Source organism: Oncorhynchus mykiss, chromosome 19, assembly GCF_013265735.2.
Source record: "Oncorhynchus mykiss isolate Arlee chromosome 19, USDA_OmykA_1.1, whole genome shotgun sequence".
Taxonomy (NCBI): domain Eukaryota; kingdom Metazoa; phylum Chordata; class Actinopteri; order Salmoniformes; family Salmonidae; genus Oncorhynchus; species Oncorhynchus mykiss.
The window spans coordinates 63,506,786-63,534,761 of record NC_048583.1 but is presented as its reverse complement, the minus strand read 5'-3'; the positions used below and the strand labels follow the sequence as shown (position 1 = coordinate 63,534,761).

The window sequence follows — 27,976 nt, the reverse complement described above, 5'->3', positions numbered from 1 at the left end:
GAACACATCACCTCTGGGGTACCATTACTCCTTGCAATTCATGCAACAGAACTTCATGAATGTTTTATATTTTTTATTATACCATTATTTAAGTCAGTTAAGAACAAATTCTTATTTACATAGACAGCCTAGCGGGGAACATTGGGTTAATTAACTGTCTTGTTCAGGGGGCAGAACGACAGATTTTTTTTTTTACCTTGTCAGCTCGGGGATTCGAACTTGCAACCTTTCGGTTACTGGCCCAATAACCACTAGGCTACTTGCCGCCAAATATCTGTCCTCTAAAATATTATATTATATCAGCTGAACATATGGCAATACACAAAACAAGTCTATGCAACATAAATGAGTAATCTACATACTTTATCTACAAAAACAATACAAGGTCATTATTTTCTTCAGGAATGTAGTGAAGTCAAATTAAAAGTTGCCAAACAATATAAATAGTAAAATACAGTACAGATACCCTCCAAAAACTACTAAAGTATTTTTACTTAAGTACTTTATACCACTGGGTGGCAGTACAGGTGGCGATACAGGTGAGGCTGTCAACTCCTTTGGGACACTGTGTGAATTTATACAGGTGTGTCAGAATCCGCTGAGTCTGTGCCATACAGCCACCATCTTCTCAGGGTGAGAAATGCTGTCCCTCCACTGCTCTGCTGCTTCCTGTGTTGGGCTGTCGAAGCCAAGGTGAACCTGTAGAAGCAGTTATGAAAGTTATGTAACTGGCCTAATCTTAGAACTCAATTTAAGACTTGCTGGCCTGGGCATCAGTCTGCCTAGTTGGTATTTAAGACTTGCTGACCTGGGCATCAGTCTGCCTAGTTGGTATTTAAGACTTGCTGACCTGGGCATCAGTCTGCCTAGTTGGTATTTAAGACTTGCTGACCTGGGCATCAGTCAGCCTAGCTGGTATTTAAGACTTGCTGACCTGGGCATCAGTCTGCCTAGTTGGTATTTAAGACTTGCTGGCCTGGGCATCAGTCTGCCTAGCTGGTATTAAAGACCTGTTGGCCTGGGCATCAGTCAGCCTAGCTGGTATTAAAGACCTGTTGGCCTGTGCATCAGTCTGCCTAGTTGGTATTTAAGACCTATTGACCTGGGCATCAGTCTGCCTAGCTGGTATTTAAGACTTGCTGGCCTGGGCATCAGTCAGCCTAGCTGGTATTTAAGACTTGCTGGCCTGGGCATCAGTCAGCCTAGTTGGTATTTAAGACTTGCTGGCCTGGGCATCAGTCAGCCTAGTTGGTATTTAAGACTTGCTGACCTGGGCATCAGTTAGCCTAGTTGGTATTTAAGACTTGCTGACCTGGGCATCATTTAGTTCTTGAGAGAGTAACACCTTCTGTTGGCTCTCGCTTTTTATTAAGTACTGAAACAAAGCCTTTTATGTGTGTGTTTTTCCGTTTCCTTTAGATCAGGTTTCTATTGACTCTCTATCCTTAATTAGTGTGTGGTTTTCTGTTTCCTTTAAATGTGGTTTATATGGACTCTATCCTTAATTAGTGTGCGGTTTTCTGTTTCCTTTAAATGTGGTTTCTATTGGTGTGGAATTTCTTTTTGCCTTCCCTTCCCTAGCCACACACATTCCCAGTTGCTTGTCCACTTTCAGTGGAGACCCACATGGGTGCTTTTCAGTACCCCTTTCTGTTTTGGTTGTCTGTTAGTTGTTTGTTAGTTCCCTTTGTTGTGAGCGACATTTAGAGTTTGTCTTGTGGGGACGTAACAGACGAAACTGCGTGTCAAATCCACAACGGCTCCCGGCCTTAAGCAGACATTTGCAATTGGCTGCCCGCAGTCGCATTGAGAGAAATTCCTTATGTAGCCTTGTAATCTACACCTTGAGTAGGCTGATAGAAATGATGAAATATTCATTCATTCTTTTTTTGTTTCAATGATTTTTCAATCTGAATGTCATTAATTCTACGTAGCCTACACTTTCTCGTTCTAAACTTCTATCTCAAGTGAGGAGGGTGTGGCTTCATGACAATGTGAGGAGGGTGTGGCTTCATGACAATGTGAGGAGGGTGTGGCTTCATGACAATGTGAGGAGGGTGTGGCTTCATGACAATGTGAGGAGGGTGTGGCTTCATGACAATGATCACCGGAGCAACTGCTCACTGATTTTCCACACCGACACAGTTCCACACCGACACCGCCAAAAACATCAGCTATGCAGGTGGCAGGTGTCGGCTCTCGCCGGGTCAATGCTTGGTCTGATTAAATCTAGGGGCTCTATTTAATCTGGAAAATCTGAAGCGTTACAGCTTCCCGGGGTAGAAATGTAAAGGTCATTTTACATTGCAGCGTCTACCATGAAAACAGTCTCCGCTGAAGTTGGAACATCGCCTTTAAATTTCAATCTCGCTGTAAAGCTGAACTCCCGCTATTCGGATTGAACAGAGCCCTAGGCCTTTCGTCTCACCTGTCCTAGGTAGTGTTTCCGTCTGACAGAACTGCGGCTGTAGAGTTTGACTGACAGCAGGAAGCCCTGGTCCAGAGCGAAGGGGAAGTAGAAAGACTCAGTCCAGGTCAGCTGACCTCCGGAGGACTTCAGGGTGTGAGTCTTCTTCTTCATCACCACCGTGCCCTGCAGCTGCATCTCTATCTTCACAAAGAACGCTGGTTGATGGACGAGGGAAGTACAAGGGAAATAGAAAAGAACAAGGGAAATGGAAAAGCACAAGGGAAATAGAAAAGAACAAGGGAAATAGAAAAGCACAAGGGAAATAGAAAAGCACAAGGGAAATAGAAAAGCACAAGGGAAATGGAAAAGCACAAGGGAAATAGAAAAGCACAAGGGAAATGGAAAAGCACAAGGGAAATGGAAAAGCACAAGGGAAATAGAAAAGAACAAGGGAAATAGAAAAGCACGAGGGAAATGGTTACTTAGTAGACAGTGTGTATACAGCTGGCAGATTTTAAAATGGTTCCAGGTTGAAGCTCTCCGACTAACCCTAAACCTAACCTTAACTCATTTTAGAACTGGTTAAATATCCACATCCTGTTCATTAAAACACATTTTTCTCTGTTACAAAGAATGACATACACGATATATACAAAAGTATGTGGACACTCCTTCAATTAGTGGATTTGTCCCGTTTCAGCCACACATGTTACTAACAGGTGTATAAAAGCGAGAACACGGCCATGCAATCTCCATAGACAAACATTGGTAGTAGAATGGCCTTACTGAAGAGCTCAGTGACGTTCAACGTGGCTTTTCCTACAAGTCAGTTCGTCAAATTTCTGCCCTGCTAGAGCTGCCCCGGTCAACTGTAAGTGCTGTTATTGTGAAGTGGAAACCTCTAGGAGCAACAACGGCTCAGCCGTGAAGTGGTAGGCCACACAAGCTCAAAGAACGGGACCGCCGAGTGCTGAAACACTTAGGGTGTAAAAACCATCTGTCCTCGGTTGCAACACTCACTACTGAGGTCCAAACTGCCTCTGGAAGCAACGTCAGCACAAGAACTGTTCGTCAGGAGCTTCATGAAATGGGTTTCCATGGATGAGCAGCCGCACACAAGCCTAACATCACCATGCACAATGCCAAGCATTAGCTGGAGTGGTGTAAAGCTCGCCCCCATTGGACTCTGGAGCAGTGGAAGCACGTTCTCTGGAGTGATGAATCACGCTTCACCATCTGGCAGTCTGATGGACAAATCTGGGTTTGGCGGATGCCAGGAGAACGCTACCTGCCCAAATGCATGGTGCCAACTGTAAAGGTCTGGGGCTGTTTTCATGGTTCGGGCCCCTTAGTTCCAGAGAAGGGGAATCTTAACACTACAGCATACAATGGCATTCTAGATGATTCTGTGCTTCCAACATTGTGGCAACAGTTTGGGGAAGGCTCTTTCCTATTTCAGCATGACAATGCCCCCGTGCACAAAGCAAGGCCATACAGAACTGGTTTGACGATATCGGTGTGGAAGAAGTTGACAGGCCTGCACAGAGCCCTGGCCTCAACCCCATATTTTTGGTCATGTAGTGGACTTCTCCCTATTGCTACATATAATACACGTTGGGATCAGAGGAAGTAGACCCCTACCCAGGCTGAGTGGAACAGGGAGGTTATAACAGATATATAACAGACTATGTAGACCCCTACCCTGGCTGAGTGGAACAGGGAGGTTATAACAGATATATAACAGACTATGTAGACCCCTACCCTGGCTGAGTGGAACAGGGAGGTTATAACAGATATATAACAGACTATGTAGACCCCTACCCTGGCTGAGTGGAACAGGGAGGTTATAACAGATATATAACAGACTATGTAGACCCCTACCCTGGCTGAGTGGAACAGGGAGGTTATAACAGATATATAACAGACTATGTAAACCCCTACCCTAGCTGAGTGGAGCTGGGAGGTTATAACATATATATAACAGACTATGTAGACCCCTACCCTAGCTGAGTGGAGCAGGGAGGTTATAACAGATATATAACAGACTATGTAGACCCCTACCCTGGCTGAGTGGAACAGGGAGGTTATAACAGATATATAACAGACTATGTAGACCCCTACCCTGGCTGAGTGGAGCAGGGAGGTTCTGGGCAGCGAGGACCTGCAGTTGGATGCGTCCGTTAACAGGCTGGAAACAGGTGGCCAGGTGCAGCTCAGCGTGACACACCTGAAGAAGGAGTGAGAACATCAGACGCTGGACACAGTAGGTTCACATTTCTACAGTTTAAAAAAAATGTTCTACCAAATTCATGTTGCTGAACATACTGGTCCCTATCCCAAATGGCTGTACTTGGTTAGGAAGCTACAGTACCTTCAGAAACTATTCACACCCACTGGCCTTCACACAGTACCCCATAAAGTGGAATTATTTATACAAATTAATAAAATTAAAAACCTGAAATGTCTTGAGTCAATAAGTATTCAACCCCTTTGATATGACAAGCCTAAACAAGGTCAGGAGTAAAAAATGTGCTTAACAAGTCACATAATAAGTTGCATGGACTCACTCTGTGTGCAATAATAATGAAGATGATTTTTGAATGACTACCTCATCTCTGTACTCCACACACACAATTATCTGTAAGGTCCCTCAGTCGAAGTAGTGAATTTCAAACACAGATTCAACCACAAAGACCAGGCAGGTTTTCCACTGCCTCGCAAAGAAGGCCACCGATTGGTAGATAAAAAAAGGCAGACATTGAATATCCCTTTGAGCATGAAGTTATTAATTACGCTTTGGATGGTGTATCAATACACCCAGTCACTACAAAGATACAGGAATCCTTCCTAACTCAGTTGCCGGAGAGGAAGGAAACAGCTTGGGGATTTCACCATAAGGCCAATGGTGATTCTAAAACAGTTACAGAGTTCAATGGCTGTGATAAAAGAATACTGAGGATGGATCAACAACATCTAGTTACTCCACAATACTAACCTTTCATTGACTAAATGATAACTGAAATGTACTTTATGTCCTGCATTATATTTGGGGAAAATCCAACACAACACATCACTGAGTACCACTCTCCATATTTATATTTAACCAGGCAAGTCAGTTAAGAACAAATTCTTACTTTACAATGACAGCCTACCCCGGCCAAACCCTCTGCTAACCCGGACGATGCTAGACCAATGGGACTCCCGATCACAGCCGGTTGGGATACAGCCCCGGATCGAACCAGGGTCTGTAGTGACGCCACTAGCACTGAGGTGCAGTGCCTTAGACCGCTGCGCCACTCGGGAGCCCTTATGATCAATCAGAACTATTTAGCCCTTCCCTAACCCGGATGACGCTGGGCCAATTGTGCGCCGCCTCATGGATGTCCCAGACGCGGCCGGCTGTAACAGAGCCTGGACTCGAACCTAGATCTCTAGTGGCACAGCTAGCACTGCGATGCAGTGTCTTAGACCACAGCGCCACTCAAGAGGCCCCTCCATTTGGCAAATCTGACCATAATTCTATCCTCCTGATTCCTGCTTACAAGCACAACACTGAAACAGGAAGTACCAGTGACACGCTCGACACAGAAGTGGTCCAATGAAGCGGACGCTACAGGACTGTTTTGCTAGCACAGACTGGAATATATTCCGGGATTCATACGATAACTTTGAGGAGTACACCACTTCATTCACCGGGTTCATTAATAAGTGCATGGACGACGTCGTCCCCACAGTGACGGTACGTAGAACCATGTGGTTCAACGTCCGAGCTAAAGGCTAGAGCTGCCTCTTTCAAGGAGCGGGACAGTATAAAGACTAGAACTCTTTCAAGGAGCAGGACAGTAAAGACTAGAACTCTTTCAAGGAGTGGGACAGTATAAAGACTAGAACTCTTTCAAGGAGTGGGACAGTATAAAGGCTAGAACTCTTTCAAGGAGCAGGACAGTAAAGACTAGAACTCTTTCAAGGAGCAGGACAGTATAAAGGCTAGAACTCTTTCAAGGAGCAGGACAGTAAAGACTAGAACTCTTTCAAGGAGTGGGACAGTATAAAGACTAGAACTCTTTCAAGGAGCAGGACAGTAAAGACTAGAACTCTTTCAAGGAGCAGGACAGTATAAAGACTATAACTCTTTCAAGGAGCAGGACAGTATAAAGACTAGAACTCTTTCAAGGAGTGGGACAGTATAAAGACTAGAACTCTTTCAAGGAGTGGGACAGTATAAAGACTAGAACTCTTTCAAGGAGTGGGACAGTATAAAGACTAGAACTCTTTCAAGGAGTGGGACAGTATAAAAGCTAGAACTCTTTCAAGGAGCAGGACAGTAAAGACTAGAACTCTTTCAAGGAGTGGGACAGTATAAAGACTAGAACTCTTTCAAGGAGTGGGACAGTATAAAGGCTAGAACTCTTTCAAGGAGCAGGACAGTAAAGACTAGAACTCTTTCAAGGAGCAGGACAGTATAAAGGCTAGAACTCTTTCAAGGAGCAGGACAGTAAAGACTAGAACTCTTTCAAGGAGTGGGACAGTATAAAGACTAGAACTCTTTCAAGGAGCAGGACAGTAAAGACTAGAACTCTTTCAAGGAGCAGGACAGTATAAAGACTATAACTCTTTCAAGGAGCAGGACAGTATAAAGACTAGAACTCTTTCAAGGAGTGGGACAGTATAAAGACTAGAACTCTTTCAAGGAGTGGGACAGTATAAAGACTAGAACTCTTTCAAGGAGTGGGACAGTATAAAGACTAGAACTCTTTCAAGGAGTGGGACAGTATAAAAGCTAGAACTCTTTCAATGAGTGGGACAGTATAAAGAGTGGAACTCTTTCAAGGAGCGGGACAGTATAAAGACTAGAACTCTTTCAAGGAGCAGGACAGTATAAAGGCTAGAACTCTTTCAAGGAGTGGGACAGTATAAAGACTAGAACTCTTTCAAGGAGTGGGACAGTAAAGACTAGAACTCTTTCAAGGAGTGGGACAGTAAAGACTAGAACTCTTTCAAGGAGCAGGACAGTATAAAGACTATAACTCTTTCAAGGAGTGGGACAGTAAAGACTAGAACTCTTTCAAGGAGTGGGACAGTAAAGAATAGATCTCTTTCAAGGAGTGGGACAGTAAAGACTAGAACTCTTTCAAGGAGCAGGACAGTATAAAGACCAGAACTCTTTCAAGGAGTGGGACAGTAAAGACTAGAACTCTTTCAAGGAGTGGGACAGTAAAGACTAGAACTCTTTCAAGGAGTGGGACAGTAAAGACTAGAACTCTTTCAAGGAGCAGGACAGTAAAGACTAGAACTCTTTCAAGGAGTGGGACAGTAAAGACTAGAACTCTTTCAAGGAGCAGGACAGTATAAAGACTATAACTCTTTCAAGGAGTGGGACAGTATAAAGACTAGAACTCTTTCAAGGAGTGGGACAGTATAAAAGCTAGAACTCTTTCAATGAGTGGGACAGTATAAAGACTGGAACTCTTTCAAGGAGCGGGACAGTATAAAGACTAGAACTCTTTCAAGGAGCAGGACAGTATAAAGGCTAGAACTCTTTCAAGGAGTGGGACAGTATAAAGACTAGAACTCTTTCAAGGAGTGGGACAGTAAAGACTAGAACTCTTTCAAGGAGTGGGACAGTATAAAGACTAGAACTCTTTCAAGGAGCAGGACAGTATAAAGACTATAACTCTTTCAAGGAGTGGGACAGTAAAGACTAGAACTCTTTCAAGGAGTGGGACAGTAAAGAATAGAACTCTTTCAAGGAGTGGGACAGTAAAGACTAGAACTCTTTCAAGGAGCAGGACAGTATAAAGACCAGAACTCTTTCAAGGAGTGGGACAGTAAAGACTAGAACTCTTTCAAGGAGTGGGACAGTAAAGACTAGAACTCTTTCAAGGAGTGGGACAGTAAAGACTAGAACTCTTTCAAGGTGTGGGACAGTAAAGACTAGAACTCTTTCAAGGAGTGGGACAGTAAAGACTAGAACTCTTTCAAGGAGTGGGACAGTAAATACTAGAACTATTTCAAGGAGCAGGACAGTATAAAGACCAGAACTCTTTCAAGGAGTGGGACAGTAAAGACTAGAACTCTTTCAAGGAGTGGGACAGTATAAAGACCAGAACTCTTTCAAGGAGTGGGACAGTAAAGACCAGAACTCTTTCAAGGAGTGGGACAGTATAAAGACCAGAACTCTTTCAAGGATTGGGACAGTAAAGACCAGAACTCTTTCAAGGAGTGGGACAGTAAAGACTAGAACTCTTTCAAGGAGCAGGACAGTATAAAGACCAGAACTCTTTCAAGGAGTGGGACAGTTAAGACCAGAACTCTTTCAAGGAGTGGGACAGTAAAGACTAGAACTCTTTCAAGGAGTGGGACAGTATAAAGACTAGAACTCTTTCAAGGAGCGGGACAGTATAAAGACTAGAACTCTTTCAAGGAGCAGGACAGTATAAAGGCTAGAACTCTTTCAAGGAGTGGGACAGTATAAAGACTAGAACTCTTTCAAGGAGTGGGACAGTAAAGACTAGAACTCTTTCAAGGAGTGGGACAGTAAAGACTAGAACTCTTTCAAGGAGCAGGACAGTATAAAGACTAGAACTCTTTCAAGGAGTGGGACAGTAAAGACTAGAACTCGTTCAAGGAGTGGGACAGTAAAGAATAGAACTCTTTCAAGGAGCAGGACAGTATAAAGACCAGAACTCTTTCAAGGAGTGGGACAGTTAAGACCAGAACTCTTTCAAGGAGTGGGACAGTATAAAGACTAGAACTCTTTCAAGGAGCGGGACAGTATAAAGACTAGAACTCTTTCAAGGAGTGGGACAGTAAAGACTAGAACTCTTTCAAGGAGCAGGACAGTATAAAGACTAGAACTCTTTCAAGGAGTGGGACAGTAAAGACTAGAACTCTTTCAATGAGTGGGACAGTAAAGAATAGAACTCTTTCAAGGAGTGGGACAGTAAAGACTAGAACTCTTTCAAGGAGCAGGACAGTATAAAGACCAGAACTCTTTCAAGGAGTGGGACAGTAAAGACCAGAACTCTTTCAAGGAGTGGGACAGTAAAGACTAGAACTCTTTCAAGTAGTGGAACAGTAAAGACTAGAACTCTTTCAAGGAGTGGGACAGTAAAGACTAGAACTCTTTCAAGGAGTGGGACAGTAAAGACTAGAACTCTTTCAAGGAGTGGGACAGTAAAGACTAGAACTCTTTCAAGGAGTGGGACAGTATAAAGGCTAGAACTCTTTCAAGGAGTGGGACAGTATAAAGACTAGAACTCTTTCAAGGAGTGGGATGGTATAGGGATAGTATAAAGGCTAGAACTCTTTCAAGGAGTGGGACAGTATAAAGACTAGAACTCTTTCAAGGAGTGGGACAGTATAAAGACTAGAACTCTTTCAAGGAGTGGGACAGTATAAAGACTAGAACTATTTCAAGGAGCAGGACAGTATAAAGGCTAGAACTCTTTCAAGGAGCGGGACAGTATAAAGACTAGAACTCTTTCAAGGAGTGGGACAGTAAAGACTAGAACTCTTTCAAGGAGTGGGACAGTAAAGACTAGAACTCTTTCAAGGAGCAGGACAGTATAAAGGCTAGAACTCTTTCAAGGAGCGGGACAGTAAAGACCAGAACTCTTTCAAGGAGTGGGACAGTAAAGACTAGAACTCTTTCAAGGAGCGGGACAGTATAAAGACCAGAACTCTGTCAAGGAGCATCACAGTATAAAGACTAGAACTCTTTCAAGGAGTGGGACAGTATAAAGACTAGAACTCTTTCAAGGAGTGGGACAGTATAAAGACTAGAACTCTTTCAAGGAGCAGGACAGTATAAAGACTAGAACTCTTTCAAGGAGTGGGACAGTAAAGACTAGAACTCTTTCAAGTAGTGGAACAGTAAAGACTAGAACTCTTTCAAGGAGTGGGACAGTAAAGACTAGAACTCTTTCAAGGAGTGGGACAGTAAAGACTAGAACTCTTTCAAGGAGCGGGACAGTATAAAGACCAGAACTCTTTCAAGGAGTGGGACAGTAAAGACTAGAACTCTTTCAAGGAGTGGGACAGTATAAAGGCTAGAACTCTTTCAAGGAGTGGGACAGTATAAAGACTAGAACTCTTTCAAGGAGTGGGATGGTATAGGGATAGTATAAAGGCTAGAACTCTTTCAAGGAGTGGGACAGTATAAAGACTAGAACTCTTTCAAGGAGTGGGACAGTATAAAGACTAGAACTCTTTCAAGGAGTGGGACAGTATAAAGACTAGAACTATTTCAAGGAGCAGGACAGTATAAAGGCTAGAACTCTTTCAAGGAGCGGGACAGTATAAAGACTAGAACTCTTTCAAGGAGTGGGACAGTAAAGACTAGAACTCTTTCAAGGAGTGGGACAGTAAAGACTAGAACTCTTTCAAGGAGCAGGACAGTATAAAGGCTAGAACTCTTTCAAGGAGCGGGACAGTAAAGACCAGAACTCTTTCAAGGAGTGGGACAGTAAAGACTAGAACTCTTTCAAGGAGCGGGACAGTATAAAGACCAGAACTCTGTCAAGGAGCATCACAGTATAAAGACTAGAACTCTTTCAAGGAGTGGGACAGTATAAAGACTAGAACTCTTTCAAGGAGTGGGACAGTATAAAGACTAGAACTCTTTCAAGGAGCAGGACAGTATAAAGACTAGAACTCTTTCAAGGAGTGGGACAGTATAAAGACTAGAACTCTTTCAAGGAGTGGGACAGTATAAAGACTATAACTCTTTCAAGGAGCAGGACAGTATAAAGGCTAGAACTCTTTCAAGGAGTGGGACAATATAAAGGCTAGAACTCTTTCAAGGAGTGGGACAGTATAAAGACTAGAACTCTTTCAAGGAGCAGGACAGTATAAAGGCTAGAACTCTTTCAAGGAGTGGGACAGTAACTTATGAAATCCTGCTACGACCATCAAACAGTCAACAGGTCAATACAGGATGAAGATCGAATCCTACTACACATACTGCATTATGTATATATACAGTGTTGTAACGATGTGCAAATAGTGAAAGTACAAAAAGGGAAAATAAATAAACATCAATATGGGTTGTATTTACAATGGTGTTTGTTCTTCACTGGTTGCCCTTTTCTTGCGGCAACAGGTCACAAATCTTGCTGCTGTGATGGAACACTGTGGTATTTCACCCAGTAGATATGGGAGTTTATCAAAATTGGGTTTGTTTTCGAAATCTTTGTGGCTCTGTGTAATCTGAGGGAAATATGTCTCTCTAATATTGTCTCTATCTCTCTATGTGTCTCTCTGTGTCTCTTTCTGTGTATGTCTCTCTCTCTGTCTCTCTGTCTCTCTCTCTCTCTCTCTCTGTGTCTCTCTCTCTCTCTGTGTGCCTCTCTCTCTCTCTCTCTGTCTCTGTCTCTCTCTCTCTCTCTCTGTGTCTCTCTCTCTCTCTGTGTCTCTCTCTGTGCCTCTCTCTCTCTCTCTCTCTCTCTCTGTGCCTCTCTCTCTCTCTCTCTCTCTGTGCCTCTCTCTCTCTCTCTCTCTCTGTGCCTCTCTCTCTCTCTCTCTCTGTGCCTCTCTCTCTCTCTCTCTCTCTCTCTGTGCCTCTCTCTCTCTCTCTCTGTGCCTCTCTCTCTCTCTCTCTCTCTCTCTCTCTGTGCCTCTCTCTCTCTCTCTCTCTCTGTGCCTCTCTCTCTCTCTCTCTCTCTGTGCCTCTCTCTCTCTCTCTGTGCCTCTCTCTCTCTCTCTCTCTCTCTCTCTGTGCCTCTCTCTCTCTCTCTCTCTCTCTCTCTCTCTCTGTGCCTCTCTCACTTTCTCCCTTGAATTGTTTGAGGTTTGACCTAGTTTCCAGGCCTCACAATTCCACCATCCATCAACCAACCCTTAGCCTGATGGCTTTTTCCAATAAACCTTTCACCTCCAGTTTTTGTTTCCCTTAAACTTCTCAAAAAATTCCCTACTCCCGGATTATGCAACCCCAGAGAGGCTCCGTCAATATATCAATATTGGCATGTTCCTCAATATGCCAACAGCCTGCAATATATCAACAAATAAAAACAGTGTTTCATGACTTGGTTTTGTTCTTTACACACTGTTCTGATAAGGAGATAAGGAGTTATAATAGGAAGATATGCAGAGCACATAGGCACAGAGAATAGACTACATATTTGAATTACTAAGTCATAGGCTTGTCCCATTCTACAGGCATTTCCTCTTGGCCAGAGACCTGTAGACGATGACAACACCACACTACAGGCAGAATGTGATTTACCTACACGTTCGGAAAAGTGCCTTCGGAAAGTATTCAGACCCCTTGACTTTTTCCATTTTTTTTGTTTACGTTACGTTTACAGCCTTATTCTCAAATGGATTATATATATATATATTTTAATCCTCATCAATCTACACAGAACACCCCATAATGACATCACAATTCCCCGTAATGACATCACAATGCCCCATTATGAGATCACAATTCCCCATAATGACATCACAATACCCCATAATGACATCACAATTCCCCGTAATGACATCACAATGCCCCATTATGAGATCACAATTCCCCATAATGACATCACAATATCCCATAATGACAAAGCAAAGCGGTTTTTAGAGATTTTTGCAAAATATATTACAAATTAAAAAAAAACTAAAATACCTTATTTACATAAGTATTCAGACCCTTTGCTATGAGACTCGAAATTGAGCTCAGGTGCACTGGGTGTTTATAGATGTTTACAAACCCCTAGACAGGACACTAGTCTATCTCCTGTTTCTATACTGAGACAGCTTGATGTTCAGGACACACCCTGGACAGGACACTAGTCTATCTCCTGTTTCTGTAGTGAGACAGCTTGATGTTCAGGACACCCCCTGGACAGGACACTAGTCCATCTCCTGTTTCTATACTGAGACAGCTTGATGTTCAGGACACCTCCTAGGCAGGACACTAGTCTATCTCCTGTTTCTATACTGAGACAGCTTGATGTACAGGACACCCCCTGGACAGGACACTAGTCTATATCCTGTTTCTATACTGAGACAGCTTGATGTACAGTCCACCCCTAGACAGGACACTAGTCTATATCCTGTTTCTATACTGAGACAGCTTGATGTACAGTCCACCCCTAGACAGGACACTAGTCTATATCCTGTTTCTGTAGTGAGACAGCTTGATGTACAGGACACCCCCTGGACAGGACACTAGTCCATCTCCTGTTTCTGTAGTGAGACAGCTTGATGTACAGGACACCCCCTGGACAGGATGCTAGTGTATTGCAGGGCCTTACCCCCAATTAATCTCTTTAATGCTGAGTGCCAAGCAGGAACGAATCGGGTCCCATTTTTAGAGTCTTTGGTGTAGCGGTTAGAGAGGCTATTCAGAAACCGGATAGTTGCCGGTTCGAATCTCGGGTCTGGCGGGATAAATCTAGCGGGAAGTGAGCTGGAAACCAGAGGGTTGCTGGTATCATATCCTAGATGCCATTGCCTGCCGTTGTGCCCTTAAGCAAGGCACTTAACCACGTAGCTGCCCCCCCCCCCCCCCCCCCCCCCACGCCTTTCCAAAACCTCTATGTGTCTTTTGGAAGGGTTGGGTTATAAGTGGAAGACAAATTTCGGTTGGACCTTTATGCACAATTGACCAATAAAATGAACGTAATCTAAACGACTCGGCCAGGGATCGAACTCCACAACCTTCCAATCTCAGGGAGGACACTGAGTTGGAATGTACATTCTAGACATTCTATTTCTATGCTGTATATATATATCCATACTTACTGTGGTCTTGGAGGGGGGGCTGAGCTCCATCCAGTGCTGTGTCTCCTCAGGGCCCAGCTGTCTGAGGGAGAGGACACACTCTGCCACCGTTCTCTTCCTGGGGTGGTGGGTCTGCAGCCGGAATACCAGAGCACTGCAGCGCAGCTGCTGCAGCCGCAACGTAAACACAAAGGTCTCCATGAAGACTGTGTCCTAGGAGGGAGGGAGAGAGGGAGGGAGGGAGGGAGGGAGAGAGGGAGAGAGGGAGGGAGGGAGGGAGGGAGGGAGGGAGGGAGGGAGGGAGGGAGGGAGGGAGGGAGGGGAGGGAGGGAGGGGAGGGAGGGGAGGGAGGGGAGGGAGGGAGGGAGGGGAGAGAGAGAGGGAGGGAGGGAGGGAGGGGAGGGAGGGAGGGAGGGAGGGAGGGAGGGAGGGAGGGAGGGAGGGAGGGGAGGGAGGGAGGGGAGGGAGGGAGGGAGGGAGGGAGGGGAGGGAGGGAGAGAGGGAGGGAGGGAGGGAGGGAGGGAGGGAGGGGAGGGAGGGAGGGAGGGAGGGAGGGAGGGAGGGAGGGAGGGGAGGGAGGGAGGGAGGGAGGGGAGGGAGGGAGGGAGGGGAGAGAGAGAGGGAGGGAGGGAGGGAGGGGAGGGAGGGAGGGAGGGGAGAGAGAGAGAGAGAGAGGGAGGGAGGGGAGGGAGGGAGGGAGGGAGGGGAGGGAGGGAGGAGGGAGGGAGGGAGGGAGGGAGGGAGGGAGGGAGGGGAGGGAGGGAGGGAGGGAGGGAGGGGAGGGAGGGGAGGGAGGGAGGGAGGGAGGGAGGGAGGGAGGGAGGGAGGGAGGGAGGGAGGGAGGGAGGGAGGGGAGGGAGGGAGGGAGGGAGGGGAGGGAGGGGAGGGAGGGAGGGGAGAGAGAGAGGGAGGGAGGGAGGGAGGGAGGGAGGGGAGGGAGGGAGGGAGGGAGGGAGGGAGGGAGGGAGGGAGGGAGGGGAGAGAGAGAGAGAGAGAGGGAGGGAGGGGAGGGAGGGAGAGAGGGAGAGAGGGAGGGAGGGAGGGGAGAGAGGGAGGGAGGGAGGGGAGAGAGGGAGGGAGGGAGGGAGGGAGGGAGGGAGGGAGGGAGGGAGGGAGGGAGGGAGGGAGAGAGAGAGAGCGAGCGAGAGAGGGAGGGAGGGGAGAGAGAGAGAGGGAGGAAGGAGAGAGAGAGAGAGGGAGGGAGGAAGGAGGAAGGAGAGAGAGGGAGGGAGGAAGGAGGAAGGAGAGAGAGAGAGAGAGAGAGAGAGAGCGAGGGTTGGGAGGGAGGAGAGAGCGAGAGAGGGAGGGTTGGGAGGGAGGGAGGGAGGGAGGGAGGGAGGGAGAGAGCAGAGATAGAAGATAAGGGCTCAATTCAATCCCCGTCGTGGGAGTTCAGCTGAACAGCGTGGTTGAAATGTAAAAGCCGATGTTCCAGCTTAAGTGTAGACAGCATTCACGGTTAAAAAAACGTTGCGAATGTCAGCTCAACCTGAAATGACCTTTGCATTTATATTGTAGAGTCTGTAAGGCTTGAATAGAGCCCTTAGACAGTATTCCACTCTGGCTCTGTCCCGATAGTCTGCTACAAGAGAACCACTTTGTTTCTTGACTTATTTTATCCACCTCCTTGTCGCTCCTGGCGGAGCAAAGAGCCTCAACAGAGCAAATGGATGAACCCCGTTCTCACTTAGATTCCCTATAACACTTTATTCACTGGTACTAACTCGTTCTAGGCCTAATAAACCAGTCTGACTCTTCAAGGGCTGCAACAGCTCAACAACAGAAACACTACGCCAGACAAGATAATAAAGTGACAACTATAAAAAAGCCAGTGATGTGGTTAAGGAATATAAGAGCTTTGAGGAGATCTCTCTCTCTCTCTATCTTCCTTGGCGGTGGTCAGATCTGGGCATGTATCCACAAAGCATCTTAGTGAAGGAGTGCTGATCTAGGATCTGTCCATATCATCTCATTCATTCTGATCTAGGATCTGTCCATATCCTCTCATTCATTCTGATCTAGGATCTGTCCATATCATCTCATTCATTCTGATCTAGGATCTGTCCATAACATCTCATTCATTCTGATTTAGGATCTGTCGATATCATCTCATTCATTCTGATCTAGGATCTGTCCATATCATCTTATTCATTCTGATCTAGGATCTGTCGATATCATCTTTCATTCATTCTGATCTAGGATCTGTCCATATCATCTCATTCATTCTGATCTAGGATCTGTCCATATCATCTCATTCATTATGATCTAGGATCTGTCCATATCATCTCATTCATTCTGATCTAGGATCTGTCCATATCATCTTATTCATTCTGATCTAGGATCTGTCGATATCATCTTTCATTCATTCTGATCTAGGATCTGTCCATATCATCTCATTCATTCTGATCTAGGATCTGTCCATATCATCTCATTCATTATGAACTGAAAGGCTCAACTGATCCTAGATCAGCTCTCCTACTCATAGACACTTTGTGGATACAGGCCCTGAGCAGGTAATATAATGGCCATGGGAGAGGAAGGAATGAGATCAGCTCCCAGAGACCTTTCCTCTCTATTCAACACACGTTGCCTATCAAACCGAGCACCAATGTCTAGGAGAATACTGTTATCAGAACTTCTACTTGGATTGGATGTGAAGCTATTAGTTAACTGACCATCAGTGGCCCAGTGTTTTAGATAGGTGAGGTCATGCTACAGTAGCCTGGTTGCTGTGGTCCAGTGTTTTTAGATAGGTGAGGTCATGCTACAGTAGCCTGGTTCCAGTGGTCCAGTGTTTTAGATAGGTGAGGTCATGCTACAGTAGCCTGGTTCCTGTGGCCCAGTGTTTTAGATAGGTGAGGTCATGCTACAGTAGCCTGGTTCCTGTGGCCCAGTGTTTTAGATAGGTGAGGTCATGCTACAGTAGCCTGGTTCCTGTGGTCCAGTGTTTTAGATAGATGAGGTCATGCTACAGTAGCCTGGTTCCTGTGGTCCAGTGTTTTAGATAGGTGAGGTCATGCTACAGTAGCCTGGTTCCTGTGGTCCAGTGTTTTTAGATAGGTGAGGTCATCCCACAGTAGCCTGGTTCCAGTGGTCCAGTGTTTTAGATAGATGAGGTCATGCTACAGTAGCCTGGTTCCTGTGTTTTAGATAGGTGAGGTCATGCTACAGTAGCCTGGTTCCTGTGGCCCAGTGTTTTAGATAGGTGAGGTCATGCTACAGTAGCCTGGTTCCTGTGGCCCAGTGTTTTAGATAGGTGAGGTCATGCTACAGTAGCCTGGTTCCTGTGGTCCAGTGTTTTAGATAGATGAGGTCATGCTACAGTAGCCTGGTTCCTGTGGTCCAGTGTTTTAGATAGGTGAGGTCATCCCACAGTAGCCTGGTTCCAGTGGTCCAGTGTTTTAGATAGATGAGGTCATGCTACAGTAGCCTGGTTCCTGTGTTTTAGATAGGTGAGGTCATGCTACAGTAGCCTGGTTCCTGTGGCCCAGTGTTTTAGATAGGTGAGGTCATGCTACAGTAGCCTGGTTCCTGTGGTCCAGTGTTTTAGATAGATGAGGTCATGCTACAGTAGCCTGGTTCCTGTGGTCCAGTGTTTTAGATAGGTGAGGTCATGCTACAGTAGCCTGGTTCCTGTGGTCCAGTGTTTTTAGATAGGTGAGGTCATCCCACAGTAGCCTGGTTCCAGTGGTCCAGTGTTTTAGATAGGTGAGGTCATGCTACAGTAGCCTGGTTCCTGTGGCCCAGTGTTTTAGATAGGTGAGGTCATGCTACAGTAGCCTGGTTCCTGTGTTTTAGATAGGCGATGTCATGCTACAGTAGCCTGGTTCCAGTGTTTTAGATAGATGAGGGGATGCTACAGTAGCCTGGTTCCTGTGTTTTAGATAGGTGAGGTCATCCTACAGTAGCCTGGTTCCAGATGTCTTTGTGCTGTCTTTTCAACTCCAAACAACTATAGACGTTTGCTATGGGCCAACAAACACAACGAGGTATGGGACCACCAGGCTGACGACAGTCTGGATGTGACTGGAGTTATAGTATTGTACAGTACAACCACATCTTAGCCTGGTACCAGATCTGTTTGCGTTGTCTTTCCTACATCACTGATCATAGGAGTTGGTATGACAGCGCCAACAGATCTGGTACCAGGCTAAGATGTGGTTGGGATGTGTTAAATAACTTACCGGAGATCCTTCCTTGACGGAGCTCTTGAACTGTACTGGTTTGGTCATAGTGATGATGCCTCTAAAGCTCATCTTCTGCTGCTCACTGCTGTTCTGAACGAGGGACACATCCTTACACTGACAGAAGGAGAGAAAGAATCATTGAAGGTCTGGCTACAGAGTTGGAGGGCTGGCTACAGAGTTGGAGGGCTGGCTACAGAGCTAGAGATCTGGCTACAGAGCTAGAGTTCTGGCTACAGAGTTGGAGGGCTGGCTACAGAGCTGGAGGGCTGGCTACAGAGCTGGAGGGCTGGCTACAGAGCTAGAGGTCTGGCTACAGAGCTAGAGGTCTGGCTACAGAGCTAGAGGTCTGGCTACAGAGTTGGAGGTGTGGCTACAGAGTTGGAGGTGTGGCTACAGAGTTGGAGGTGTGGCTACAGAGCTAGAAGTCTGGCTACAGAGCTAGAAGTCTGGCTACAGAGCTAGAAGGCTGGCTACAGAGCTGGAGGGCTGGCTACAGAGCTAGAGGTCTGGCTACAGAGCTGGAGGTCTGGCTACAGAGCTAGAGGTCTGGCTACAGAGCTGGAGGTCTGGCTACAGAGCTAGAGGTCTGGCTACAGAGCTAGAAGTCTGGCTACAGAGTTAGAGATCTGGCTACAGAGCTGGAGAGCTGGCTACAGAGTTGGGGGTATGGCTACAGAATTGGGGGTATGGCTACATAGTTGGAGAGCTGGCTACAGAGTTGGAGGTCTGGCTACAGAGCTAGAGGTCTGGCTACAGAGCTAGAGGGCTGGCTACAGAGCTAGAGGGCTGGCTACAGAGCTAGAGGGCTGGCTACAGAGCTAGAGGGCTGGCTACAGTTAGAGATCTGGCTACAGAGCTGGAGAGCTGGCTACAGAGTTGGGGGTATGGCTACAGAGTTGGGGGTATGGCTACATAGTTGGAGAGCTGGCTACAGAGTTGGAGGTCTGGCTACAGATCTAGAGGTCTGGCTACAGAGCTAGAGGTCTGGCTACAGAGCTAGAGGTCTGGCTACAGAGCTAGAGGTCTGGCTACAGAGCTGGAGGTCTGGCTACAGAGCTAGAGGTCTGGCTACAGAGCTAGAGGTCTGGCTACAGAGCTAGAGGTCTGGCTACAGATCTAGAGGTCTGGCTACAGATCTAGAGGTGTGGCTACAGAGTTGGAAGGCTCGGTATCGTAGTGTATTTATTATACAGGGACTTGTGTCGCCATTTACTTGTTAGTGTATCTACATTGTGATTGTTTTGTTATATGACCAGAAGTCTATGACCATTTTAAGTTTTGCTTGGATAGGAAATATTTGCTCATCATTATTCCTCTTGAGTGAGGAACCTCTCAGAAGTTAACAGAGCAGTGACTTGTGAAGAGAGAGGAGATATTGAGATGGAGATTCTGGGCCCTGGTTTCTGTTGCAACAGTCTGAGACATAGGCCCCATTCAGCCACCTAGAAGGCAGGTACAATGGGCCCTTTAGTCCCCAAATCCCTCATCCTCACCCCTCCTCCCGGCCTGAAACCGTACCTGTACCAACGTGATCCACACCTGCTCCAGGGCCTCCTGGTAACTCAGCCGGACACACACCATCCCCAGCTCCCTCTCATCGCCTGACAACGTGATGGACTCTACAAGACAAGCACAACAGAGACATACGTTAGCTCAACAGAAAACACAACGTCGTAGCCTACACTCCAAGAAAAACAGGGTTCCGAAAGGTTTCTTCGGCTATCCCCATAGGAGAACCCTTTTGGGTTCCATGTAGAACCCTCTGTGGAAAAGGTTCTACATTGTATTTTGAATGATTTAATTTATTTCTGTCTAGACAAGAGTAATTATAGTAATTATATTTCCATTTACTTACCTATTGGACCCACTGTTCTGCCGTTTCTCTCCTGTTTAACACTCTTAGAAACAAATGGTGCTATCTAGAAACTGAAATGGTTCTTTGGCTTTCCCCATAGGAGAACCCTTTGAAGAACCCATTTTGGTTCCAGGAAGAACCCTTTTTGGTTCCATGTAAAACCCTTTTCCACAGAGGGTTCTACATGGAACCCAAAAGAGTTCTACATGGAACCCAAAAGGGTTCTACCGGGAACCAAAAGGGGTTATTCTATGGAGACAGACAAATAAAACTCTAAGAGTTTATTGGTTTTCGTATCACCTTTCTTTCGTTGTCCAGAAACCAAAAGGCACAATCCTAGACATATTATCAACCCATCCTAGTTGTTGCATCTTTAGATTCCCCCACTTTCTAAGTTTCTAACATAGATTTTAATCTGTCACATATGGAACAGCTATCACGTGCTCTGTTCAGAATGGTGTTTTCCCAGGTGTGCTCTGTTCAGAATGGTGTTTTCCCAGGTGCTCTGTTCAGAATGGTGTTTTCCCAGGTGTACTCTGTTCAGAATGGTGTTTTCCCAGGTGCTCTGTTCAGAATGGTGTTTTCCCAGGTGCTCTGTTCAGAATGGTGTTTTTTCAGGTGTGCTGTTCAGAATGGTGTTTTCCCAGGTGTGCTCTGTTCAGAATGGTGTTTTTTTCAGGTGTGCTGTTCAGAATGGTGTTTTCCCAGGTGTGCTCTGTTCAGAATGGTGTTTTTCCAGGTGTGGTATTTAGAATGGTGTTTTTTTCAGGTGCTCTGTTCAGAATGGTGTTTTTTCAGGTGCTCTGTTCAGAATGGTGTTTTCCCAGGTGTGCTGTTTAGAATGGTGTTTTTTCCAGGTGTGCTGTTTAGAATGGTGTTTTTTTCCAGGTGGTCTGTTTAGAATGGTGTAGTCTCAGGTGTGCTGTTTAGAATGGTGTAGTCTCAGGTGTGCTGTTTAGAATGGTGTAGTCTCAGGTGTGCTGTTTAGAATGGTGTAGTCTCAGGTGTGCTGTTTAGAATGGTGTTTTTTCAGGTGTGCAGTTTAGAATGGTGTTTTCACGTGAATTGCATTTTGACATATGTTTGAAATTGACTGCTTCATTACATGAGTTGCATGTTCTGTTCTGTTCATTACCATAATTGAAATGTGGTTTATGTCAAACCCTGGTGTGTGTGTGTGTGTATGTGTGCGTATGTGTGTGTGTGCCTGCGTGTGTGTGTGCGTGCGTGCGCCTGCGTGTAATGGTGTAATGGTTACCAAGACTACGGCTGCTCCCCAGGGAGTCCCTCGTAGAGGACGAAGCACTGCTACTCTGGACGTTGGACACACTGTCATACCGCTGCATCGGGATAAACACACAACGTAAACCACTGGACGCAAATGTCGCAACAAAACACAGAGACAACATTGCATGATATCAAGAGAAAGTCAACAGGACGTGAACAGGATACTCAAACAGCCTCTGTTTTATTATCTTCCTGTATGCATAATTACACTACACTAAACACAGCAACAGCTGTAAAAAGGTAGTTTCCCCAACAAGGCGTTGTAAAAACAATACAACACACTAAAGACAGCCAAACAACTACTTGCGCTACTTTTGACCAGGGCCCATAGGTCAATATAATACCATTTGGAATACAACTCGGGAGTACTAATTCGTTCAGACGGAAGCACGCGCAGCACTGGAGTTTATCGCGTTATTTATGACGAGGTTCCGTACGAGAGCTTGTAATGTTTCTTTGTGGTTTTGGGGGCGAGACACAAGATACGGAGTATTCATAACGGCTTCACTATCGATATATATATATACCTGGTAACCAATGGGTTGTTGATGACACGCGAATACGACACAGAACTACGCGATATCCTTTACTAATGCAGCGAAGAGAACCCCACCCGGACAGCCCTAACCAAACCCTTTGTAAAAGACTACATATAAATGGTTTTGATTGATTTCCACTTCATTTAACACAATCAACAGAGATTTGCTCCGTCTTTTACCAGACAGCGCGTTGAGTAACGGTCAATGAAAACACCGACGGTACAAGTGACGCACAATGATTTAAGAGGTTCAGAAATAGGTACGGCAGCTCATGGGTTAGGCGTTAGGCTTGGTTTACTGTGGCTTCACAGGTGCTGAGTTAAATCAATATGACAATAAACATAAAACCTCACCTGTATGTGGCTGTGAAGGCTGGGGTTAGACAGATTAAACATAGATTTACTCAGACTCTGTGTTCCAGTCTTCATATTCCCACCTGAAAGCCAAGCCAACAGTTAACGGTACTTAAAAGACACAAGAACATCTACATTTAAAACATACGCTGTGAACCTTTCTTAGTGTAATGATTTTCTATTTAATTTTTCTGATATTCTAGTTATACACCTGATTCAGAGGTCCTGGTCTCGCCTCACACTATATCCATAATGCTAAAATAATGGGAATGGTAGATAACCGCAAACTGTCGAAAATGTTGAAAAATCCAAAAACGGAAGCTCGGATACAAAAACATTGCAAAACAGTACCAGATTTTTATGCTAATATTCAAAAATCTGCAGGTTTAAAAAAGAAAAATCTGTGCATGATATAGTGCCAACAAAATTAACTTTTTTTTTTAATGTACCGAATACACATTTTTTTTTAGATTCCATCGCATTTTCATTTTTACAGTACAGGGTTAGTGTGATTTTACAGTACAGGGTTAGTGTGATTTTACACTACAGGGTTAGTGTGATTTTACAGTACAGGGTTAGTGTGATTTTACAGTACAGGGTTAGTGTGATTTTACAGTACAGGGTTAGTGTGATTTTACAGTACAGGGTTAGTGTGATTTTACAGTACAGGGTCAGTGTGATTTTACAGTACAGGGTCAGTGTGATTTTACAGTACAGAGTTAGTGTGATTTTACAGTACAGGGTTAGTGTGATTTTACAGTACAGGGTTAGTGTGATTTTACAGTACAGGGTTAGTGTGATTTTACAGTACAGGGTTAGTGTGATTTTACAGTACAGGGTTAGTGTGATTTTACAGTACAGGGTTAGTGTGATTTTACAGTACAGGGTTAGTGTTAGGGTGACATCACAGTACACACCTGATCCACGGGGAGTCTTTTTCAGGGTGCTGTGTGGTGTTGTCCCGGGACACATGTTGGGGGAGGAGTCAGGGTTATAGATGATATGACTGTCCCCTGACAGCTCAGCCTTCCTCTCTGCATAGGCGCTACTGGCTGACACCGGGGTACACAAAGTTTAGAGGTCACAGGTCAGAAGTTACAGAACACATCACCTAAACCTGGGGTACACACAGAGTTTATCAACATAATCAATGCACAGTTGGTACATTATTGTGATAGTTTGACCCTGGTCAAAATCATTCATCTTGGGGTGGTGTTCCAAAATGCAATCATATCACACACAATTTTACCATTTATAAAATGGTCATATACACTGAGTGTACAAAACATTAAGAACACCTTTCCTTATATTGAGTTGCACAGTTTTGTCAAGTCGGTTGGATGTCCTTTGGTGGACCATTCTTGATACACACGGGAAACTGTTGTGCGTGGGGGGAAAAAACCCAGCAGCGTTACAGTTCTTGACACAACCAGTGTGCGCCTGGCACCGACTACCATACCTCATTCAAAGGCACGTACATACTTTGTCATGCCCATTCACCCTCTGAATGACACACACACACACAATCCATGTCTCAATGCTTAAAAATCCTTCTTTAACCAGTCTCCTCCGATTCATCTACGCTGATTGAAGTGGATTTAACAAGTGACATCAATAAGGGAACATAGCGTTCACCTGGATTCACCTGGTCAGTGTATGTCATGTAAAGAGCAAGTGTTCTTAGCGTTTCCTATACTCAGTGTATATCTTTTTTGTTAATACAGACTAGCTGAAAAAAATAAGTGTAACTTGACAAATTATCCAAAGGATTATTATAATTTGCTAGTGAACAAAAAAAGTGAAGGAGCCAAGTGTAGACTACGGCTAAAAAATGTAGCCAGAGAAGGAAGAGGAAGCGAGACACCCCACTCCAGCTGTTTTTTTCCCCCCTGGTTCAATGAAAGTCAATTCAACTAAGTAGACAAGACCCCAGCTACTATTACATTGGTGTCTATGGGAGACCCGCCCCTTTAAAAAATATTGAACGGTAAAAGGCCTGAGTGAACTATATTCATTCATCTCCCATCTTTGCTGTAGCCAAAGAAGATATGTTATGTTGCTCAACTCAGTCGCGACTCGCCGACTTTGCAGGTGCACCTGATTAATTAATAAACAACGCCATGCCAGTGGGTGGTACCATTCAAATAAACCCCAGCCCTGAAACGAAATGTACTGTGAGCTAAAAAAAAATAATGTACGCGTTATTTCATAGGTAAAGACTCACGTTTGGCAAGAATTTGCACGAAGCTGACAGTTCCCGGTGTCACTTCAAGACCAAATACGTCATACTTTGACTAAGCTTGAATTTTTTTTGATTTCTACTGGTGTGGCCATTTAAAAGTTAAACGACAAATATTTAGGCTGTATTGAAACGTTATATTTAGGTTCTAGGTCGAGGAATAGCCGCTCGGATCAGAGAAGAGGCAGGACGGAAGTTAAACTACCCCTGAATAACTGAGCCTGCTGGATCCACAGGTCTGTGTGTCTACACTGTATAGGACGACTCGGGAGAATGATGGTCCGCAACAGACAACGCAACAGTATCAGAAGTTTAAAAAATACAGACAGACGGTCCTGTTACTGTGCCTTTCTAGACCTTATAATCTGTCGAGAGTAGACACAGAACTGATCCAAAATGGAACGAAACATTCAAATAATGCCATTATTTAAATGGTGTTTTCACTGCAGTTTAGAGTAGAATTGCACTCACTTGAAAAAACAAAACAATAATGCAAATATGAATTGGAATGTGGTGTTGTTGTCTTAAGTAGGATAGTTTTACTGTCCCCTAACGCCATAAAAAAAATGTAATTAACTGTATAAGGGAATTATTTTGGGGGGAAAAGTGATGCGAGCCAGTGAGAAAAATAACTGTACCCTTTTGTAGTAATACTAAACAACACCTAACGACCAAGAGATGTTTTAGCCTTTTGGTATTGTAGCGAACGCTGAGGCAAGGAATATAACTCGGGTCACCGGATGTGAAAGACAAAACAACAACAACAACAAAAACACCCTATACATCACCCCAGTAGGGTAACGTGGCTCCTATAGCGAGTTCTGCTACACTGCCCCCTCTGTACTTGAAAGCACGTCGCGGTGCTTCGACTACTCAGCCCGCTAGAATCGTGCGTTCCAAAGGCCGCACGACCGCCATTCTCACTTCTGACACCAGTGTAGCAAACGGCAGGACAAGGAAGTGAAACCGAGTCAATGGCATGTAAGGCAAACACCCTATGTAAGGCAAACACTCTATGTAAACACCCTATGTAAACACCCTATGTAAACACCCTATGCATATATAGTAAATGAAATGTGTAAGGCTTAAACAAGATCAATAGGGGAGCTTTTTGTTGTTGAGCTGTCTCTCTCGTGTTTCGACCGTTCTTAATTGCGTAATGCCTCACCTGGCCTTCTCCCGCTGCCTATCAGCTAGTCCTCTATGTTCTATGTGGAGTTAGATAGAAAACGTGTGCATATTTGAATGATTGTATGTGTGGTATGATTGCCAGTTAACCTATTGCAGATCGATCTGGACAAACGATCCACCGACCACTATTGTCACTATGGATACAGGGCAGGATAGAACATCTTGGCCATGTTCTGTTATAATCTCCACCCGGCACAGCCAGAAGAGGACTGGCCACCCCACATAGCCTGGTTCCTCTCTAGGTTTCTTCCTAGGTTTCGGCCTTTCTAGGGGAGTTTTTCCTAGCCACCGTGCTTCTACACCTGCATTGCTTGCTCTTTGGGGTTTTAGGCTGGGTTTCTGTACAGCACTTTGAGATATCAGCTGATGTACGAAGGGCTTTATAAATACATTGGATTTGATTTGATTTGATAGAGATGGCTATAGAGTTAAGCCTGGTGTATAAGAGAAGTACCAAAACAACTTGATAGGGAAGGAGCATGTAAGAAGACTAGGAAAATATGGCAATGTGGAAGACAATATATAGTAAAACCTGAACACTTAGAACCTCTAGTAATAAAATATAGTTTTATATGGAAAGAAAAGCTGTGTGGTCGGTTTAAAAAAAAAAACACAATAAAAGACATTGATTGATTGGTTCGTACTGTGTAGCCACGGTGTCTGGTTGCCGAGGTAACGTGAGCCTGGCGGTTGGATGTAGGAAGGTTTGAACGTGGGGATGACAAAGGGAACGTCTTTCCCACCCGGGGGGAGTTTAGAGAGGAGATAGTCCTCCGATACCCCTACACTCTTCCTGGGGTCACTTGAGATGGCTCTGGCAGGGGACATCTTCACCGTTATCACTACAGAGTAGGACATACATAGATCAGTTAAAATATACTGAACAAAAATATCAAAACGCAACAATTTCAATGATTTTACTGAGTTACAGTTGATTTAAGGAAATCAGTCAATTGAAATAAATTCATTAGGCCCTAATCTATGGATTTTACATGACTGGGCAGAGCCAGCGATGGCCCAGCCAATCAGAATGACTTTTTCTTCCCCACAAAAGGGCTTCATTACAGACAGAAATACTCCTCCATTTCATCAGCTGTCTCGGTGGCTGGTCTAGGACGATCCCGCATGTGAAGAAGGCGGATGTGGAAGTCCTGGGTTGCCGTGGTTACGCGTGGTCTGCAGTTGTGAGGCCAGTAGGACATACTACCAAATTCTCTAAAAACGAAGTTGCAGGCGACTTGTGGAACATTTCTGGGATCTTTTATTTCAGCTCATGAAACATCGGGACCAACACTTTACATGTTGTGTTTATATTTTTGTTCAGTATAGTTTAGTATAGTTTATATCCCACTTATTGAAAGAGATAATTCCACTCCCAGGGGGCATTTTCAATGTGAACTCTACAGAGTACAGGACATTCATCACATACCAATCACGTATCACATGTAATTTGGGCAATATCCTATATTTGACTATTTGAAATGGAAAAAGGAACAACTTACATGAAAGTAAAACAAAATGGTATTTTGTTCTGAAATCTATTTTATTTAACAAACAATTGTCAGAACGATATAAGGCTATAACACACGGAATAATCCAGTATAGTTGACAATATTTAAAAAATTTATTTTTTTTTAATAAAGTTAACAATGTACCTTGCTGTTTGATTGCCTTGTCTTTGCCTAGGAAGCTTTTGCAGCAGTTATTGATGCATTCCATTGCCATGCTGTAATAGAGTCGAAATCAGAGTCAACATTTAAGCAGAGTGCAACGTTAAGCACAGGACAAGGACGCAAACTACCTCTGAAAGAGTCTCATGACGACACTCATTCATTTCTAACTGACTGGTTTTTTTTTTATTTATTTATTTATTTTTTTTTGGACCACAAAATTCTTGATGAAATGAATAGACAGTAGTCATCTATATCTTATGATGAGAATAGATCAATATCTAGAAAATGTAAGTAACAATAAGGTACCTATGACAATAAACACCTATTATAATCTCTCAATAATTGGATCAACCAGAAAAATACAACTTCTAAATTACCTGCAAAGCGGTTATCTCGCCGGGAATACGCAGAACTTCTATCTTTCTCTATAGAACAGGTGGAATAGTGGGAATTCTCCCAGTCTGTTTTGATCTGGGAAGCCTCCTCTGGAACCACAGAATAGTGTTGGGTCTTAGTGCCTGTCTATT

General features: G+C 44.6%; 1 protein-coding gene across 2 annotated transcripts; it reads right to left on the bottom strand.

Annotated features, from left to right (window-relative positions):
• Nucleotides 1-58: 58 nt before the first annotated feature.
• On the bottom strand, nucleotides 59-27,976 carry LOC110498294 (tandem C2 domains nuclear protein). 2 transcript variants are annotated; one of them, XM_036955361.1, is made up of 12 exons: nucleotides 27,827-27,976; nucleotides 27,432-27,502; nucleotides 26,421-26,618; nucleotides 23,264-23,398; nucleotides 22,347-22,429; nucleotides 21,426-21,507; nucleotides 19,831-19,931; nucleotides 18,310-18,426; nucleotides 14,147-14,338; nucleotides 4,532-4,637; nucleotides 2,429-2,625; nucleotides 59-699 (listed from the first exon to the last, which is right to left on the bottom strand). In XM_036955361.1, exons 2-12 carry the CDS (start codon nucleotides 27,499-27,501, stop codon nucleotides 589-591), a joined length of 1,392 nt encoding a protein of 463 aa, XP_036811256.1. In that variant the 5' UTR covers nucleotide 27,502; nucleotides 27,827-27,976; the 3' UTR covers nucleotides 59-588. The 2 variants fall into 2 exon arrangements, with proteins under 2 accessions (XP_036811256.1, XP_036811257.1); XM_036955362.1 differs by lacking the exon at nucleotides 26,421-26,618.

Coding starts and splice junctions, on each gene's coding strand:
- LOC110498294 (XM_036955361.1), bottom strand. CDS start 27,501: ATGGCAATGGAATGCATCAATAACTGCTGCAAAAGCTTCCTAGGCAAA. Junction 23,399..26,420: donor CCAGACACCGTGGCTACACA/GTACGAACCAAT, acceptor CCCCGGTGTCAG/CCAGTAGCGCCTATGCAGAG. Junction 2,626..4,531: donor CCCTGCTCCACTCAGCCAGG/GTAGGGGTCTAC, acceptor TCCATCAACCAG/CGTTCTTTGTGAAGATAGAG.